Source organism: Triticum dicoccoides, chromosome 2B (genome assembly GCF_002162155.2).
Source record: "Triticum dicoccoides isolate Atlit2015 ecotype Zavitan chromosome 2B, WEW_v2.0, whole genome shotgun sequence".
Classification (NCBI taxonomy): domain Eukaryota; kingdom Viridiplantae; phylum Streptophyta; class Magnoliopsida; order Poales; family Poaceae; genus Triticum; species Triticum dicoccoides.
In genome coordinates, this window is record NC_041383.1 from 560,482,096 (window position 1) to 560,500,613 (window position 18,518).

General features: G+C 46.8%; 1 protein-coding gene across 2 annotated transcripts in view; it reads right to left on the minus strand.

Moving 5' to 3' along the window:
* Positions 1-7,059: 7,059 nt before the first annotated feature.
* Positions 7,060-18,518, minus strand: part of LOC119364842 (DNA mismatch repair protein MSH1, mitochondrial-like) — a 33,953-nt gene continuing 22,494 nt past the window's right edge. For both annotated transcript variants that reach the window (XM_037630399.1, XM_037630400.1), the window contains 6 exons: positions 17,006-17,262; positions 16,423-16,566; positions 15,873-15,924; positions 14,337-14,636; positions 7,647-8,354; positions 7,060-7,561 (listed from right to left, as the gene is read on the minus strand). In XM_037630399.1, coding sequence (XP_037486296.1) covers positions 7,334-7,561; positions 7,647-8,354; positions 14,337-14,636; positions 15,873-15,924; positions 16,423-16,566; positions 17,006-17,262 — 1,689 coding nt within the window. In that variant the 3' untranslated portion in view covers positions 7,060-7,333. The remainder of the gene's footprint in view (positions 7,562-7,646; positions 8,355-14,336; positions 14,637-15,872; positions 15,925-16,422; positions 16,567-17,005; positions 17,263-18,518) is intronic.

Here is an 18,518-nt window from a genome sequence, read left to right on the forward strand (position 1 = left end):
GTATTTGTAAACAAGAAAACATAAATTTAACATTTAGTTCTTTAGATGAAGTCCATTTCGACGTGTAATATTATAACGCGATACACTAGCATCAGTAATTCATTCACTTTCCCTCCTGATGTGCATTGCACTCATCCCACGAGGTGTGCAGTGCACTTATCCCATGAGGCATTGGGTGTTTCGGGATCAGTCAACTTCATCGGCAACTGCAGTACGCTTGGCCGATGGATGCAGCTCCTCCTGTCAGATTCAGCTCATGTGGAGGTATTTGTGTGTTTCTGAATCAGTCAACTTCATCGGCCACTGCAGTGCGCTTGGCCGTTGAGTTCACTCCATTTGTGTAGCAGCTCATTACCCCTACTGTATGAAGTGCAATTTGTTTCGTGTGTCTCAAATTTCAGTCGACTACAGCAAACAAATTGCAGTGCATTTCGTCCTCGGATGTGGTTTACTTTTGAGAGTGATGCTGTTCACTTGCGCCCAACATGAAAGTGTGAAAATTTAGCGCAACAAAGAAGATAGTAATGAGGTTCACTTCGATATATGCCGCGGTTCACTTGCCTCCTCTCTGCGGTCCACTCTCGTTCACAAAAAAATTGAAAGAAAAGATAACAAAAACTCGTCTTAGAAAAATTTACGTTCGACAAAAGTAATCATGAAGTTCACTTGACCGTCTGATACAGTGCGCTTTTCAGTCTAAAAGCAGTGCGGTTTTCTTCCTCGTCTTTCCAAAAATTTACGTCCCACAAAAAAGAAACCCTGCAGTTCTCTTACCCGTCTGATGCAGTGTGGTTTTTTCGTCTGATGCAGTGCGGTTTTTAGTCGGATGAAGTACCCACGTCGATTTGGGTGTCGCGAAAAACAGAGTGTCCGCTTTTTGCTAATTTTAAAACTGCTCTTAAACCGTAAGGAATTAAAGAGTGTGTTCTACATGAAAAAATTGCAGTCTCATCGCTATCTTTCCAACGGCATATCATTTGAATCATTTCGACAACCGATTTGTAAAAATTTCAAAAAAAACGGCCGCTGCCACTCGTCCTCCGCCGCACAATTTTCAAAATTAACTTAAAACCGTAAGCAATCTCAAAACCATTCCTACATATGATAGTTGCGCCTTGTCCATAGCTTTCCAACGACATATTACACGCCTCGTTTCGACAAACAGTTCAAAAACTAGAGCGAAAACAGTACCGAAAATTTGAAAAAATTCGAAAAACAGAATTCCGCGATTTAGTAAATTTGAAACTGCTCTTAAACCGTAATGAATTAGAGAAAGATTTATATATGAAAAAGATGCGCCTCGGCGATATCTATCCAACGGCGTATCATTTGCTTCATTCCGACAAGCAGTTTAGAAAAAAACGCGAAAAAACACTCACTGCCACTCGTCATCCGCCGCACTATTTTCAAAACTGCTCTTAAACCGTGTGGAATCTCGAAAAGTGTTCAACATGTCGAAGTTGCGCCTAATCCATAGCGTTTCAATGGTATATTACACGCCTCATTTCGATAAACAGTTAAAAAATTAGAGCGAAAACAGTACCGAAAAAACACCGCGTGCAATTTTTTTCGACACGAAGTTCACTAGTCTCTATTGCAGTGCTTGTTGTTAAAATGATGCAGTGCGCTTCTGTTGAGCGTGCAGTGCCGAAGTGATGTGCAGAATAGTTATTCTGCTAATATTAGCAGAATAGACCGTCTGTATATATATATATATATATATATATATATATATATATATATATATATATATATATATATATATATATATATATATATGAGGGTTTCGCGTTCGCGTTTACAGGGCCCCTTAAAAAAATTTGAGGGTCGGGTGATTTTAAGGAGTCTGTTCGGGCTCGTTTTTTCAACTGAAACTGCAAAAAAATGGTTATTTTACGGGTTTGACCACTTATACGGGGTCTGCTAGAGATGCTCTAAGTAGAAAAAAGCGGAAGATCGACAATGAAGAGGTGGCCATTATATTGGCTAACTATTCTTTTGAGGGAAAAAATAACAACCAGGATTCGAGACCCTATATAATTCCTAATATCTTTGCTCAATCAGGGCAATCGGTATTGTTAATGCTTCATGTGATATGGGCAACGGGGTGAGTGAAATGTCACTTTTGCTTTATGAAAAACTTGATATAGCGAACTATACCCATACTTCCGTAACCTTACACATGGCCAATAAGAGCATGTTCGGAAGCTCTCCCGCACTCTCAACTCCGCTCCGCCGAGGAGGTTTGAGCTGCTCCACCCGATTGCGCTGGCGCTCCCTCCGCTTTGGGAGCTGCAGTTGGGGAGCGGAGGGGATTTGAACAGGGCCTAAGTCTACAAAGATACTGGTGGGTATAATAGAGAATGTTCCCTTAAGATTATATAATCAATTGATACATACTAATTATATCATACTTGATATGCTTGAAGATAAAAAAAAGCATCTCTATTATTTTTGGAAGACCATTTCTTAATACTCCAGTTAATACTGTGGGTGAGCCTGTAAACCTGTCCACACTGATGAATAAAAAGCCGATGTTGGTGATCCCTCTTACTATTAGAGCCTCGTGAAGATCAACATCATCACACGATCGCCCGCACCAACATCGCTTATGTTGTGCAACAAGTTTGCTTACCTATGCCATGATCAGAGGGCATGTCAACTTGCCATAATCAAGAGGATCCTTCGCTATATTCGTGGTACTAGCTCACTCCTCCTTCGGCCTGCAACTCTCCTCTATATCGTCCACTGCATAACCACCTACTCCATACTAATTGGGTCTCGGCATCGCGTCTCGCGGGTGCGACTCGGGCGCCGAAACCCTTGCCCGCTGCCGGTCCTCCCTCACCCTTCCCATCTCCCTCGTCGCCACCGAAGGTGGTGGCCGCCGGTGAAGGTGGCGACGAGCTGACGAGGATCTAGTCGCCCCGCCTTGGCCGACGCGCTACAGGTGGACAAGGGCCTCCGCCCGAGGTGGGCTTCCGTGGCGGCCACCTCGCTTGCTGGATGCCACGGCCGACCGGCTGCAACCGCCGACAAGCTCGGCGGGTGTGTGTGCCTCTACTAGCGTGTGCGTGTTGTGCCCGTGTGTCATGGCTTGCTGCTCGATCCACTACGTAGGGCATGTACTCCCTCTGCTTTTTTTCGAAAAGGGGGGACTCCCCGGCCTCTGCATCAGAACGATGCATACGACCATATTTATAAATAAATAAAGAGGTTCAATAAGGTCTTAAAGTTTGAAAACAAAATAACAGCAAGCTCACAAAGAGCCACAAGGCCAAAAAGCCACAACCGACTGGCATAACAAAGATAGGTAAACTAATCGCCTATCCTATTACATGACCGCCGTCCAAACCGGTTGAAGATATCCCGTGCTACCATCTCCCATCGGACAGATTCAGTAACCAAACGCTCCCTGGCCTCCGTCGGAGTGAGTAAGGATCACATACGGATCAACGCGGTAGCTCGGAATAAAACCTGCAAAAAATGAATAGATGTTGTTCTGTTAAAAGTCAAATCATTTCTGCAATTCCAAATTGCCCATAACAACGCACATACTCCGACGCGAATGTGTCTAGCTGTTTCGGACTCTATCCCAACAAGCCACGTTCCAAATAACGTACTGACCGAATTCGAGGGAGTAATGTTAAAGGCAATTTGCACCGTGTGCCATAGAACTCCCGCCAACGGGCAATCAAAGAAGAGGTGCTTGATAGTTTCGTCCCGATCACAAAAACTACACCTAGTAGATCCTGTCCAGTTGCGCTTAACCAAATTATTCTTTGTTAGAATTACTTGTTTATGTACAAACCACATAAACACTTTAATTTTCAAAGGAACTTTGACTTTCCAAACATGTTTGGAACTAGGAATAACACTAGAGTTAATGACATCGATATACATCGACTTGACTGTGAACTCTCCAGACCTAGTGAGCTTCCAACACAACTGATCGGGCTGATGAGTTAGCTGAACCTCCATCAGTCGACTCACCAAATGAAGCCATGCTTCCCACGGTTCGCCAACAAGCACCCTCCTAAACTGAATATAAGGGGAATGGACTGCATAATCGTTACAACAAGAGCATCATGTCGCTGAACAATACGATACAGGGATGGATACTGAAGCGCCAATGACGTTTCACCAAGCCAAGTATCCTCCCAGAAGCGAGTGGTGTTGTCATTACCGACAGTAAACTTTGTTCTATTAAAGAAGGCAGCTTTGACTCTCATAAGCCCCTTCCAAAACGGCAAGTCGGTCGGTCTCACTGTCACCTGGGACAAAGTCTTAGACTGCAGATACTTACTACAGAGAATCTGCGCCCACGTTGCCTCGGTCTCAACTCACAACTTATACAGCCACTTACTGAGAAGACATATGTTCTTGACTTCAAGATTCTCAACACCAAGGCCCCCTGGTCCTTAGGTCGACAGATGATATCCCATTTGGCGAGTCGGTACTTTCTCTTTAGCTCATCACTCTGCCAGAAGAATCGGGATCGATAGAAGTTCCTAACCTCAACTAGGACTTCAAAGAAAGATAAGAGAAACATGGGCATACTTGTGAGCACCGAATTGATAAGAATCAATCGGCCTCCATATGACATAAGTTTGCCCTTCCAGCAACTCAGTTTCTTCTCAAACCGATCCTCGATGCACTTCCATTCTCTGTTTGTCAGCTTACGATGGTGAATGGGTATCCCTAGGTACGTGAAAGGTAATGCCCCCAATTCGCATCCAAACAATTGCCTATAAGCCTCTTGTTCCTCATTGGCTCTACCAAAACAGAACATCTCGCTTTTATGAAAGTTAATCTTCAGTCCGGTCAATTGTTCAAATAAGCATAACACCAGCTTTATATTTTTCGCTTTTGCCAAGTCATGCTCTATAAAGATGATTGTATCATTAGCGTACTGCAGGATGGACACACCACCATCAACTAGATGAGGCACCAAGCCACCCACCTGACCGGCCTCCTTTGCCCTACCTATCAGGATTGCCAACATGTCAACCACAATGTTGAACAGAATAGGAGACATTGGATCACCTTGTCTCAGGCCCTTGTGTGTCTGAAAATAATGACCTATGTCGTCATTCACTTTAATTCCAACACTCCCTTTCTGCGTGAAAGATTCTACCTGGCGTCGCCAAGCTTCATCAAAACCATTCATGCGTAAGGCCTGTTGAAGGAAAGGCCATTTGACTTTATCGTACGCTTTCTCGAAATCCACCTTGAAAACAACTCCATCTAGTTTTTCGTGTGAATCTCATGGAGCGTTTCATGAAGGACCATCACCCCTTCTAGGATGTTCCTGTCCGGCATGAAAGCAGTTTGAGTAGGCTGCACCACAGCATGCACAATCTGTGTGAGCCTAATCGTCCCTACCTTGGTAATTTTTTCGAAACTAACATTAAAAAGATAGATGGGCCTGAATTGCTCGATTCTAACAGCCTCTGTTTTCTTAGGAAGCGGGGTTATCGTTCCAAAATTCAGTTGAAAAAGCTGAAGCTGTCCAGAGAATAAATCATGGAACATCGGCATCAGATCCCCTTTAATAATATGCCAGCACTTCTTATGAAACTCAGCCGGGAATCCATCCGGGCCGGGAGCCTTATTATTTTTCATCTGCGATATGGCCTCAAATACTTCTTTCTCAGAAAAAGGAGCAGCTAAAATATCATTCTCAACAGCAGTAAGTTGAGGCACGTCCTCAATTCTAGACTCATCCAGAGACACACAGTTATCCTCTGAAGGCCCAAATAACTGCTTGTAATACTCAATAATGTATAATTTTAGGTTCTTCTGACCAAGAATCGTTAATTCATCTTGTTCAAGCTGAAAGATCCTCTTCTTCCTGTGCTTGCCATTGGCTACCATGTGGAAGATTTGAGTGTTTGTGTCCCCCTGAACTACTCTTCGGACCTTGGCCCGCAGTGCCCACTTTAATTCTTCTTCACGAAGAAGCTCTTTCAGCCTCATCTCTGCGTCAAGCTTGGCATGAAGCTCTGAGGCCGGCAGAACCGTGGTTTCTGCTTTTACATCTAGGGCCTGAATAAGGGTAAGGAGTCGTTCCTTTTCGACCTTATAAATCTCACTAAGATGCTTAGCCCACCCACGTAGGAAACTTCTCAGGTGCCTAATCTTATTCTGCCAACGCTCAAGCGCAGTCCTACCTCCTACATCCTTAGCCCACTCTCTGGCTACGAGATCAAAGAAGCCTTCTCTTTCAAACCAAGCGAACTCGAACAAAAATAATTTTTTGTTTCCCAGATGAGTGACCTCACCAGTCAAGAAATAAAGGCGTGTGGTCAGAAATACCACGAGAAAGTGCCTGAACTGAATTTCTGTTCCCATTCGACGCTAGCCAGTACACGATCCAACTTTTCAAACGTTGGGTTTGGCATCGCGTTAGCCCAGGTGAACTTTCTACCCGAAGGCTCTATCTCTCTCAGATCCAAGCTTTCAATGATAGTATTAAATATGAACAACCATCTACCGTCAAAGTTATTATTCTTCTCATCACGCCTTCTAATGATGTTAAAATCACCCCCATAAGGATTGAAAGCTGCTCCCTCTGCTTACATATGATCTAAATGTTTTTTTAGGGAGGGAGCACATGGAACGAAAGTAAATGGGATGAGTCAACCCATTCCTGCCCTTCTAGGTCATCGGGTTACCACCAAAATATTGTTCATCTTGAATAGTTGTTCATTGTTTAAAATTTTACGTGTGCGACCACTTCCCCATTTTTTAAAAAGCAATCCCACATTACATATATTGAAAATATTATAGGTATTTTATTAAATCTTAAAATTCTCTTCTCTGGGTGATTTCTGTTCAGAAAATGTAGAACTAGGTTATAATGTGAAAACACGATCCTTACAAAAATGAATTCTTCATTTGAATTTGCATCATTCTGCATTACTATATTCTACACGTAGCTTTTTCTGGGGTCATATTTGGGGTATTGCTTACAACACTGGTAATTACTAGTGGTATTTTCGCCCAAACTGATCTTTGGAACCTGTAACCAGTAAAGGGAACTACAACTAGGGCCAGTAGAGCCTCAAAGTGCACCGTTGCACAAAGATAAGCATTTACCGGATCGCAAAATTATTTACATTGGTAATTCCTTACACATGATAGAAGAATTACCCCTACTACGAACATAGCTGGGCCATATTACCAATCAGACAAAATTGGGACGGAAAACATGATATCAGTTAACTCCTGCCTTCTTAAGCCAAAAAAACAGATAATGGAATCAAAGATGAAGCTCCACTCACTCCCCTTTGGCCTCTACGAGTTAAAACTGGATGTTCAGTGGGTCAGTTCAGTGCGCAGCCATGGCTTCTCCAGAGGTTACAGACATACCAAAGTTACGATGCTTGCCATCTGCCTTGTTGGTGAGCTTAAAACCTTTCGAGGGTAGCTGATTTATGAGAAGAGTCTCCAGTTGGCATGCAATGCTCTTGCCAGGAACCATGATGTATAATATTGTGGCATCTTGCATACCTTCCTTGGATCTATGAGCACCAAGACGGCCCATGAGATCATCCGTCTGCAGGCAGGGGTGGAGTCAATATTTCATGCCCTTAGACGAAGAAACAGAAGAATACATGAATGTGTAATAATCAAGGAAATACCTGTCCGACGTAGAGCTTGTTGTCACGTCTGATAATGATATAGATGCTGGACCTGCCAACAGTTGAAGGTGGCGGTTGCTCCCTAGCACCTACAGTAACGCAGACCACCTCAACCAGTTCTGAGATGCTTCTCTTGTTGTAGAGATCCAATAGTTTATCTTTGCATATTGCGGTAACAATGCTCTCAACATCCTTCCGCAGCAGTCCAAAAGCACCTAACGGAGGTTCGAACATATTTCCCAGACCATCAGGCATATCAACCAAGCCATTTACATTGGAGTAGCCAACGGAAGGCCCATTGTTGGCTGTCGATGATGTCTGTTTGTTGCTTCTGCTCATGGTCAAATATAGCTCCTCTGCTCTTTTAATTATCAAGTCAGGCATACCTTCCTTCCTGGCTGTTTGAAAAGCAAGGCTTTCTCTACAGATACCATCCATAAGTCTCCATGTTGGCTGAATGCACCCGTTGACCACTTCTGTTCCCATAGCCTTGAAATCAGTATTGTTGAGTGAAAGAGGCAGGTCAAAAATGCCATGCAAATGGGTTGATACGATGCCTAGGCAGCCAACATCATCCAGCCTTTCGATGATGCTACCAGCGATACAGGTTCCTTTTGCAGTTTCTGTGCCTCTACAAATCTCATCAATGAGAACAAGACTCCTGCCAGTAGCTCGACTAACTAAAGATCGTATCTCTGACATTTCAATCTGAAAAGAACATATTATCAAAACAAAGTATTCTCCATGGACGTTAGAAAGATTATTCTATGTATAAATAAATAATGTCACAGGAAATAGAATTAAGAAATAAACAATAGTATCACATGCACAAAGAACCAGAAACAAATAGTGCTAGCACACTAGTAAACTAAATTCATACTCCCTCCGTTCCAAAATAGATGACCCAACTTTATACTAACTTTAGTACAAAGTTACTATAAAGTTGGGTCATCTATTTTAGAACGGAGGGAGTACAAGAGTAAGAAAATGTCAAAACCAAGTTAAACCAACTTCAGCATAACATATGTAACATGAACTTATTATCATGCTTAGCTAACTGCGGGACACCAACTTGGTGGGGATTTGACCGTCCAGACCATTTATCATTACATACGATTTGAACATGCAGCACAGTTGTTTTGCTCTTCAAGATGTAGTACATTCATACATATAGTTTCCAGCATCTCGACTTTTTCAGTGATATATTGAGAAAGCTCGACGCCAAAATTAAATAACATCAATAAATTAACTTTTATCAGGCTTGACTCCATGATCCAGAAAATCTGAACATTATAAGATAGTGTAGCTGTCACGGCCCGGCTGATTGCCGCGCAGGTTGTAGTCGTGGTTGGTAGGAGGACGAGGGCGAGGCCCTCGCTTGCATATGGTTGGAGAGGGGTGCCGTGGCGCAGGAGCAAGGGAGGAGAGGTTGTAGGATATTCTCCGCTTGCGTTTATTGATCCAAGGGCTGGCTATATATAGCATAATTACAAGACCAGACTAAGACTCCTATTACAATTGGGTGTTGGCAGGGTAACCTTCTTCGGGACTAAACCTTTCCAACTAATACTCAGACTCCTAATCTAAAAAGACTATAATTAAACTAGGACATATCTTTAGGCAGGTGCAGGGCCGGCCCACGCAAGTCCCTTGCGCCTATAGGGCTGGCCCCACATGACATCTCCCCCTCCATTCTGAAACAGCTCGTCCTCGAACTGGAAGCTTGGGTAATGTTCGCGGAAGGTTGTAACATCCTCCCATGAAGCAGCAGACGCCGGCTGGCCCTCCCAATGAATGAGCACCTGCTGGATACCGTGGGCAATACGAGCACGCAATGCTTGGACAGGTGTTGGATGTACTCGACCCTGAAACAGAGGTGGAAGCATCGGCGGAACTTCCGGCGGTGGACCATGGTACTTCTTCAGGACCCCGACATGGAAAACATTGTGAATGCGGACGCGTGGGGGCAGCTCCAAACGGTAAGCAACCGTATCGATTTTAGCGAGGACTTTGAAAGGCCCATAATATTTTAGCGATGACTTTGAAAGGGCGCATGGGAAACCCTGATCCCTGGATCGGGCGGTGGCGGCGCTCCGGTGTCGTATCCTTCCTGAAGGCGCCGTCTTGGAGCCCACGGTTCGTCGTATGCGGCTTTGTCTCTTCACGTTAGTGCTAGGGGTGGTGTGGCTGCGCTTAGCGCCTATGTATCCTGCCTTGGGTGTGTGGGTGTGTTGTGGTGGCGTGCGTTTGTACCGGGTGATGGTGATCTGTGCTTTATATATAAAGCAGGGCGAAAGCCTTTTTGGTAAAGGCCCATAATATTTGGGAGCCAATTTCCCTTTGGCGCCTACTCCAAGGAATGCCGCCGGCCGGTGCTGAAGACGGAGCCAAACCCACTCTCCAACATCAAAAGAAAGGGCCCGATGCTTATCATCATAGTAATGCTTGTACTGTTGTGCTGCCTGAAGGAGACGCTCACGGATGTCGTGTAAGAACTGATCGCGGTCGACGATCTGCCGTTCCACCGCCTGATTGCGAATCTCGCCCGGCGTATAGTCCCAGAATGAGGGGGGATCCCATCCATAAACCACCCTGAAAGGCGTGTCCTTCAACACTGAGTGGTAAGTGTTGTAGCAGTACTCCGCCCAAGGCAACCATTGGAGCCACTGCCGTGGGCGATCGCCAGTTATGCAACGAAGGTACATGGTGATGACGCGATTGACGGCCTCCGATTGCCCATCAGACTGCGGATGGAAGGCCGAACTCATGTGCAAGCATGTCCCCGCGGCGGCAAACAAAGCCTTCCAAAAGCCCGAAGTGAAAACCACATCCCTGTCCGAAACGATGGATGTGGGAAACCCATGAAGTCGGACAATGTTGGAGAAGAATGCTTTAGCAACAGACTCCGCAGTGTACGGATGCGCCAAGGGGATGAAATGCGCATACTTGGAGAAACGGTCCACAATGGTTAGTATCACACTTTTGCCGCCCACCTTCGGGAATGCCTCAATGAAATCCATGGAGATGTCTCCCCAGACACGAGAGGGCACTGTCAAGGGCTGCAACAAGCCGGCTGGATGAAGCTGCTCCGTCTTGTTGCGTTGACAAACCTGACAAGCACGAATATACTGCTGAAGTGCGGCCCTTGCTTGCGGCAGATGGAAATCCCAGCGAAGACGATGAAGTGACTTCTGGATACCTTCATGGCCCGCATCATGGGCTGCAGCCAGGACCTCCCCGAGCAACGGCGACGCGGGTGGCACATAAGCCCGCTGTTGGAAGGTAACAACACCATCAACGAGAGCCCAAGGCTGTCCTAACTCACCAGATTCTAGTTGTTCCCGGAAAGTGACAAGCATCGGGTCCGTGTGTGCAGCCTGACGGAGAGCTTCAAACAGATCAAAAGAAGGCCCGGAGATGGCGAGTGCCTGGCCGGCAGGAGCATCACGGCGAGAAAGAGCATCGACGACGATGTTTTGGCGACCCGGTTTATATTCCACCATGAAGTCGAACCCCAACAGTTTGCCCACCCAATGATGCTGTGGAATGGTAGCGAGGCGTTGGTCCAGCAAAAACTTTAGGCTGTAGTGGTCAGTTTTGACGACGAATGCACGTCCCCAAAGATAGGGCCGCCAGTGGCGCACGGTGTGCACCAGACCAATGAGCTCCTGCTCATAAGCGGCGAGAGAAGCATGACGCGGAGCGATGGTTTTGCTGAAATAGGCAATAGGGCCGCCACCTTGATGCAGGACTACCCCGAAACCAGATCCAGATGCATCACACTCCACAATGAATGAAACAGCAAAATCCGGCGGCTGAAGAACAGGGGCTGTGGTAAGAGCTTTCTTGAGGGCTTCAAAGGCAATAGTCGCTGCAGGCGTCCAAAGAAATCCATCTTTCTTGAGGAGTACCGTGAGAGGAGCTGCAATGGTGCCAAAATCCCGAATGAACTTGCGGTAGTATCCTGCCAGTCCTAAGAAACCACGCACAACGCGGACGGTGGGCGGAACCGGCCAGTCTACCACGGCAAGAACCTTGTCGCTGTCCATGGTTTCCTCCCCAAAGGAACACTTGGAGCGCTTGAGAAACAGTTGATGTGTGCGCATAGCCTCCAAAACAAGCTTGACATGACGTAGGTGATCCGACCAGGACGAGCTATAGATCAAGATATCATTGAAGAACACAAGCACAAACCGACGAAGGACGTCGTCTTGTGGATATCCTCAGGGGCCATCCGAACCTGGTGGTAACCCGACCGGAGATCCAGTTTGGTGAAAAAGCGGGCGCCCTTGAGTTCATCCAGAAGTTCATCGACAACAGGAATTGAAAACTTGTCCTTGATGGTGACAAGGTTGAGACCACAGTAGTCGATACAGAAACGCCAAGTCCCGTCGGCCTTTCTGACAAGTAGAACGGGGGATGAAAATGCAGAAGAACTAGGACGGATCAGACCGCGAGCCAACATCTCTGAACATTGGCGCTCGAGTTCATCTTTTTGAATCGTTGGGTAGCGGTAGGGACGGACAGCAACCGGCGGTGTCCCGGGAATAAGATGAATATGATGGTCATGTGCGCTCTGCGGCGGCAGGCCCTGTGGGTCGGCGAAAACATTGGTGAAAGTGGTCAGCAGGCTGTCCAGAAGTTCCTTGCCTTCGCACGCGTGGAGGTGGGCAGGACGTCCGAGGGAGCCGAGGCCCGACCACTCCACACGGTGATCCGAGTGCCAAAACGACATCCACTGCGTAGTGAAATCCCAAAGAATTGGCCCAAGAGTTTTGAGGAATCGTGTACCGAGGACGATGTCGAACCCGCCCAATGGAATGGCATCCAGATCAACAACGAAACACTCCTTGTCAATGGTGATCGCAGCCTGCTGAAGGAGTCCCCGACAGGTCACCTTATCGCCATTAGCGACCTGACTCTCAAACGACGATTGGAGGAGAAAGGCAGCCCGACGGTGGTGGCCAGCTCTTCGTGGATGAAGTTATGAGTGATGCCTGAATCAAGCAAGGCGACCAAGTCACGGTCCCTGATGCGAAGAGTGACCTGCATTGTGTCGCTGGTGGGAATTCCGGTAACAGCCAAGAGTGAGATTTGTGCTTCTTGGAAATCCTCAAACTGCTCCACTTCGGCGTCGGCGGATTGAATGTAGAACAGTCGTTTGCAGCGATGGCCCCGCGCGAATTTCTCGTCACAATTGAAGCAGAGACCCTTAGCGCGCGTTCATCCATCTCGGCGGGCGTGAGTCTTTTAAAGACGAGCGCGGGCGTGGGGTTGGAGGAGTCCGGCAAGGCGGAAGTAGGTGCAGCCATGGGGCGGAGTGGACGGCTGGGCCGGCCCAGAGTGGTCGCGGTGCTGGTGACAGTATTGAGGTGCTCAAAGGAGATTGCTAAGTCCATAGTTGCGTCCAAAGTCGCCGGTTTCCGCATCTCGACCTGAGTTTTCATAGGCTCGCCCAAGTTGTTGGTGAAGATATCCCGCTCATCGTCGTCAGCAATGAGGCGCACCCGAGAGAGATTCTCTAGAAAGCGCTTGGAGTATTCTGCCACGGTGCCGGAGCGGTGGGTGGAGATCAGCTCGCCAAAGGGGTTGGCGCGGGTCGGCGGTCCGAAGTGGTTGGCGATCAGTTTTTGAAACTCGGTCCAGGACGGCGGCTGGCCCAACTTAGTCTCGAGGTGGCCATACCATAATGCGGCGACATCGGTGAGGTGGTATGAGGCGAGCCAAGTCTTATCCGACTCTGCCGTTCGCTGTCCGAGGAAGAAGTGATTGCAACGTGTCAGCCACGGCCGTGGATCGCTGGCCCCGTCAAAGAGGGGAAAATCAATCTTGTAGAGGCGCGGAGCCCTATCCCCTGGATCGGCCGGGGCCCCGGTGTGGGATGGCGCATCTGGGGGGCCGCAGGAGCCCGGTACCACCCAATTGAGGCATGCCCTTGCCTTCCAGCCGAAGGAGGGCCTGGTTTTGCGCGCGCTGCTGCTGTGACGTGTCCGCCAGTTGGTCCTGGAGGGTTTTGAGTGTCGCGGCAATGGACTAGAGGGTGGCGCGGTCCTCGGTGCGCTCTGTCCGTGCAGTGTGGTTCTCCTCCGAGAGGCTGTTCAAAGTGGCGACCACGGCCTCACGATCCTCGTGCTGTTTGGTCGCGAGGTCTGCTAGGGTTTGCGGTAGAGGCGCCGGCGGCGGTGGCGGAGACATGGCCGCTGGGATCGACGAGGAAGCTGATACCAAGTTGTCACGGCCCGGCTGATTGCCGCGCAGGTTGTAGTCGTGGTTGGTAGGAGGACGAGGGCGAGGCCCTCGCTTGCGTATGGTTGGAGAAGGGGGTGAGGCGGGGCGCCGTGGCGCAGGAGCAAGGGAGGAGAGGTTGTAGGATATTCTCTGCTTGCGTTTATTGATCCAAGGGCTGGCTATATATAGCCTAATTACAAGACCAGACTAAGACTCCTATTACAATTGGGTGTTGGCAGGGTAACCTTCTTCGGGACTAAACCTTTCCAACTAATACCCAGACTCCTAATCTAAAAAGACTATAATTAAACTAGGACATATCTTTAGGCAGGTGCAGGGCCGGCCCGCGCAGGTCCCTTGCGCCTATAGGGCTGGCCCCACATGACAGTAGCACCTGTGTTCTTCGGAATACAGGACACAGATTTTACAGAAAACAAATATGCAAAGCTACAAAATTGGCACCTGAAACGAACTTTTCCCATCAGCTGGACTATCATAGGCCTTCATATGCAGCATGATGGAATCAAAGTGTGGGATGACAGCTGAAGCAGCTGGCACCATCAGGCCACATACTCCAAGCAATGCAGCCGCGCAGACTGATCGCAACATACTGGATTTACCTCCACCATTTGGACCAGTCAGAATAAACAAAGAGCGCATGTTGACATCGTTCAGTATTGCATTCCCTTGATTAGTATCAAGCCAGTAAGGAAAGAGTCTTAATAAATCCATTTCACTGGAGCTTTCTTCCATACTATAATCCTGCATGAACAGTCCACACTCAAGTAGTCAAGTTTACAACATTGTAAGAATTAGTGAAGATGTTAGTGGTAGAGAAGAGATCAGAACACTTAAGTTCATCAGAAAGGAACATTTCATCTGGCAGCTGTGTTGCTTGGTACAGATCACGGATATACGCAAAGGATAGTCTTGGTTCAACAAAACTATGTTCAACCCTTCTTGATAAAAAATCAAATCAAGATTAAGTGTATCATTGTATACCTGACATTTAACAATACTGCAAGACCACAGCACAAATTCAAATTAGCAAAAAATCCAGCTCAAGAATATGTTTTTGCACTGAATCAACAAGACCCACGAGCTAAAGGTTTGGTCCCGGTGTGCACTATTTGAATTTCTGGTGCATGATGCCCTGGTTCTACTTAATCTTCTGTATCCATGTTAATTTTAGCAAAGAACAATAGGGTAATTCCTCACTTAAGAAGCTAGTAATAAGGACTGCATTATTATGAGAGCAGATCAGGTACTCCACCATCTAATCGTTTCAAGATTTTGATGCCGGTGCTGATTGGTTGACTGCAAAACTGCAAGTCATGTGGATGGATTATTTTATACCTCAAATCACTCACAGAAGGGAAACTCACTGGATACTGGACCACCTCAGTCAGGGCTTCTAAACTCAAACTAGTGCAAATGTTTGATGCTCTCATCATGTATACACTTTTCTTATATTGAAACTGCATATTCGCTGGTAAATACTTATTTTAAACTTTCTTTGAATGGATATGGACTACTATATGCAGATGTCCCATAAATAAAAGGTACATATGTCCCATTGTCGGATAACGGCCCTGGGCTTCAAAGGGGCTGTGGGCCATCATTCATCCGTTTTCCAATTTATATGCTATATTTATGCCATATATGCTAACTGGACTAATCAGAGTCATTCTGAACTGTCTCAGGTAGCCATGGCTGGCCAGAGAACAACAGTGATCCACGTGCATGTCAAAAGAGTATTCCAACTGGGCTTAGCATATGCATGCGTGAAAAATGAAATATGACTACTTAAATTATAATCATTCCATGTTCCATGGAATGAAGAAAACACAGTGCAACACAAGCCAACAAACTGAAGCAACACACAGAGGTTAATTAAATCTAATAAGCAAGAAAAATGGCATGGAGTCCTAATCCAGCTACTTTTGTTTGAGATCATTATCTAGACTCAAAATAGAGAGACGTGATAAAAATAGGTACCTTAGATAAGGGATATATGGCAGGAAGCACCCAGCCCCTTCTTAGACCCTCACTGATCAAGATCCCAGAAAATGCATGGCATCAGATCAATGTGCATAGGTGGATTGCCAAGACAGAAATATATGAGCATAAATATGACATTACACCTAATAAAATGACTTTGTAAAGAGTGCAAAGGTGTGGAATATTGGGCCATTTAATTCTAGTGTCCGTAGCTGTCAATGGGTTCCAGCAGATATATAAACTGCATAACATACAGAGATGCACACCCAATATCCAAGTTTCATGTCAGTGGCATAACAACAAGTTAACTACAAAACCGAATTCTGGCTACTATAGTCACAGAAGACAATGCCAGGAATTCATGCAAAATAACTGACCCATTTAATATCAAACAGTTGTTTATACAGACTAACCAGTCCAACAGACAGAATAGCAAGAATGGATGAACTCTATCCAAATGCATGTTATAGGCTTATGCAAAGAGAAAATGCACACAACAGTTCAATACTCAAATGATACTTCTAGAAGGAAGGCCAAAAGTAATCACCTAACATGACCAAAAAGTGCTTTTGTTATGATGAGCAACGTCGAGCAGAAGACAAGGATATTGATCTTGTCCTGTAATTCGCTTGAAAGACCTCTCAATAGCTCTAGAACTTTACCTTTTGCATTATCACAAGCTTCATGATACCTGAGAAAAGCAACATTAGCATAGTTTCAGTAAATGTTACGGGACTGGAGTGTGCTGCTAAAATTGCCTGTTCTAGAAGGTACTAAATACGCTGAGAATCTATTTTGATGAAGATATATTGTTTCAAATAAAACTAAATAAACATTAATGATATATTTCATGAAAAATCTAGTAATATCAATGTAGTGTTGCAAATGTTGGTATAGTTTTCAATGTGGTGGTAAAACCTAAAACATATTTGATTAGCACACATTCCAAAATGACCATTTTTCAGAAAGTATTAAAACTTATCATATCTTAAGGAGTTCAAATAAAGCAGTACAGTTCAATGTATTGTACAATGTTTATGAAAGCGGTCAAGGGGGCTGCCAGAGCAGTGAAACATTTATTAAGCCGCATTACAAAGTCAGAAAGTGGCTGTCATCCATTCGGTCAGTACCTGGCTAAAGCATTCTCAACTTTGGTTGTTGTAAACCATTCTTCCCCAACTCTTCTACCTTTTGAATCAATCGCAGGCTTTAGTTGTTTTATCTGTTCTTCACCAGGTGTATTGGCCCACACAGTTGGTGTAAGTCGCCTCCCTTTAAACCAAACAGCCCCGTGTTCTTTTGCGTAAGAGATTTCCCCTTTAGAACTTCCATGCGAGGACATCACGGCTTTTACTCTTACAATAATTGGCAGAAAATCTTCAGTGACCTGAGAAGATTGATATGTGTTTGTATAAACCAAGTCAAAGATGAGATGAAAAGAAATGTTGAAGACCATAGTTGATGTTTGTATAAATCTTCAGTGACCTAGATGTATCATATTTTTTTCGAGAAAACGCATGAGAGCGTGCGTTTCATTGCATTGTAAAGAGGGATAGTTTGGTTACATTCCTCCTAGGAGGCTGATTACAGGGATCGGACTAGTGGACATCCCAAGTCTGGGGGGTAATGGCTTTGAGCCCTAGCGCGCCCGCATTTGCCCAAAGGGCAGCTTCTTCCTTGATCTTCGCTACGATGGTGTTCACAGATGGGCGCGCTCCGTTGAAGATGCAGTCATTGCGATGTTTCCATATCATCCATGGGACGAGGAGGGTCACGGTCCCGAGGCCTTTGCGCATGGGCGCAGGGGTGGAGTGTCGCGCCGATTGCCACCAGTCAAGAAGCGAAGGGTCGTCGTCAGGCGGGGTGCACGGGATTCGGAGCCAGCTTAGCGTCTTGTGCCAGGTTTGCCGGGCCAAGGGGCATGCGAGGATGAGATGGCGCATGGTTTCAGGCGCCTGGTCGCATAGGGGGCACCGTGCTGGGTGTTGCAGCCCACGGCGAGCGAGCCTGTCAGCGGTCCAACATCTGTCGAGGTGGGCGAGCCAGTGGAAGAAGCGGACGCGCGGCGGTGCCCAGTGTTTCCAGGCGAGTTTCCAGGCGGCGCAAGTCGTGGAGCCGGCAAAAGTGGCCATGTAGATCGCGGGCACGACCCTCTCTGCCGAGCCCGATCTTGTGCCAAAGCTGGAGGTATTGCCCGATCTCGTGGATGCCAACTGTGCCCTGGATGTCTCGCGCCCAACGATTGTCCGCCAACCCATCCGCAACAGTCCGGAGTTTGCGACGGCGTTTGGGGATGCACGCGTATAGGAGCGGGGCGATCTCGCGGACGGATCGCCCGCCGATCCATCGGTCCTCCCAGAAGAGGGCGTCTGTGCCGTTTCCGAGCTGCATGGTAGTGGAGGCGAAGAAGAACGCGCGCTCCTCGGCATCGAATTGGAGGTCGAGGCCTGCCCATGCCTTGGTGGTGTCCGTGCGGCTGAACCATAGCCACCGCGTGCGCAGCGCGAGGCTAGTGCGCGCGAGGTCGCGGACGCCAAGGCCACCAAGAGGGATCGGGCGAGCAACTCGCTGCCGGTTGACATGGCAGTGCCCGCCATTTGCCTCCATGCGCCCGGCCCAGAGGAAGCCACGTTGGATCTTCTC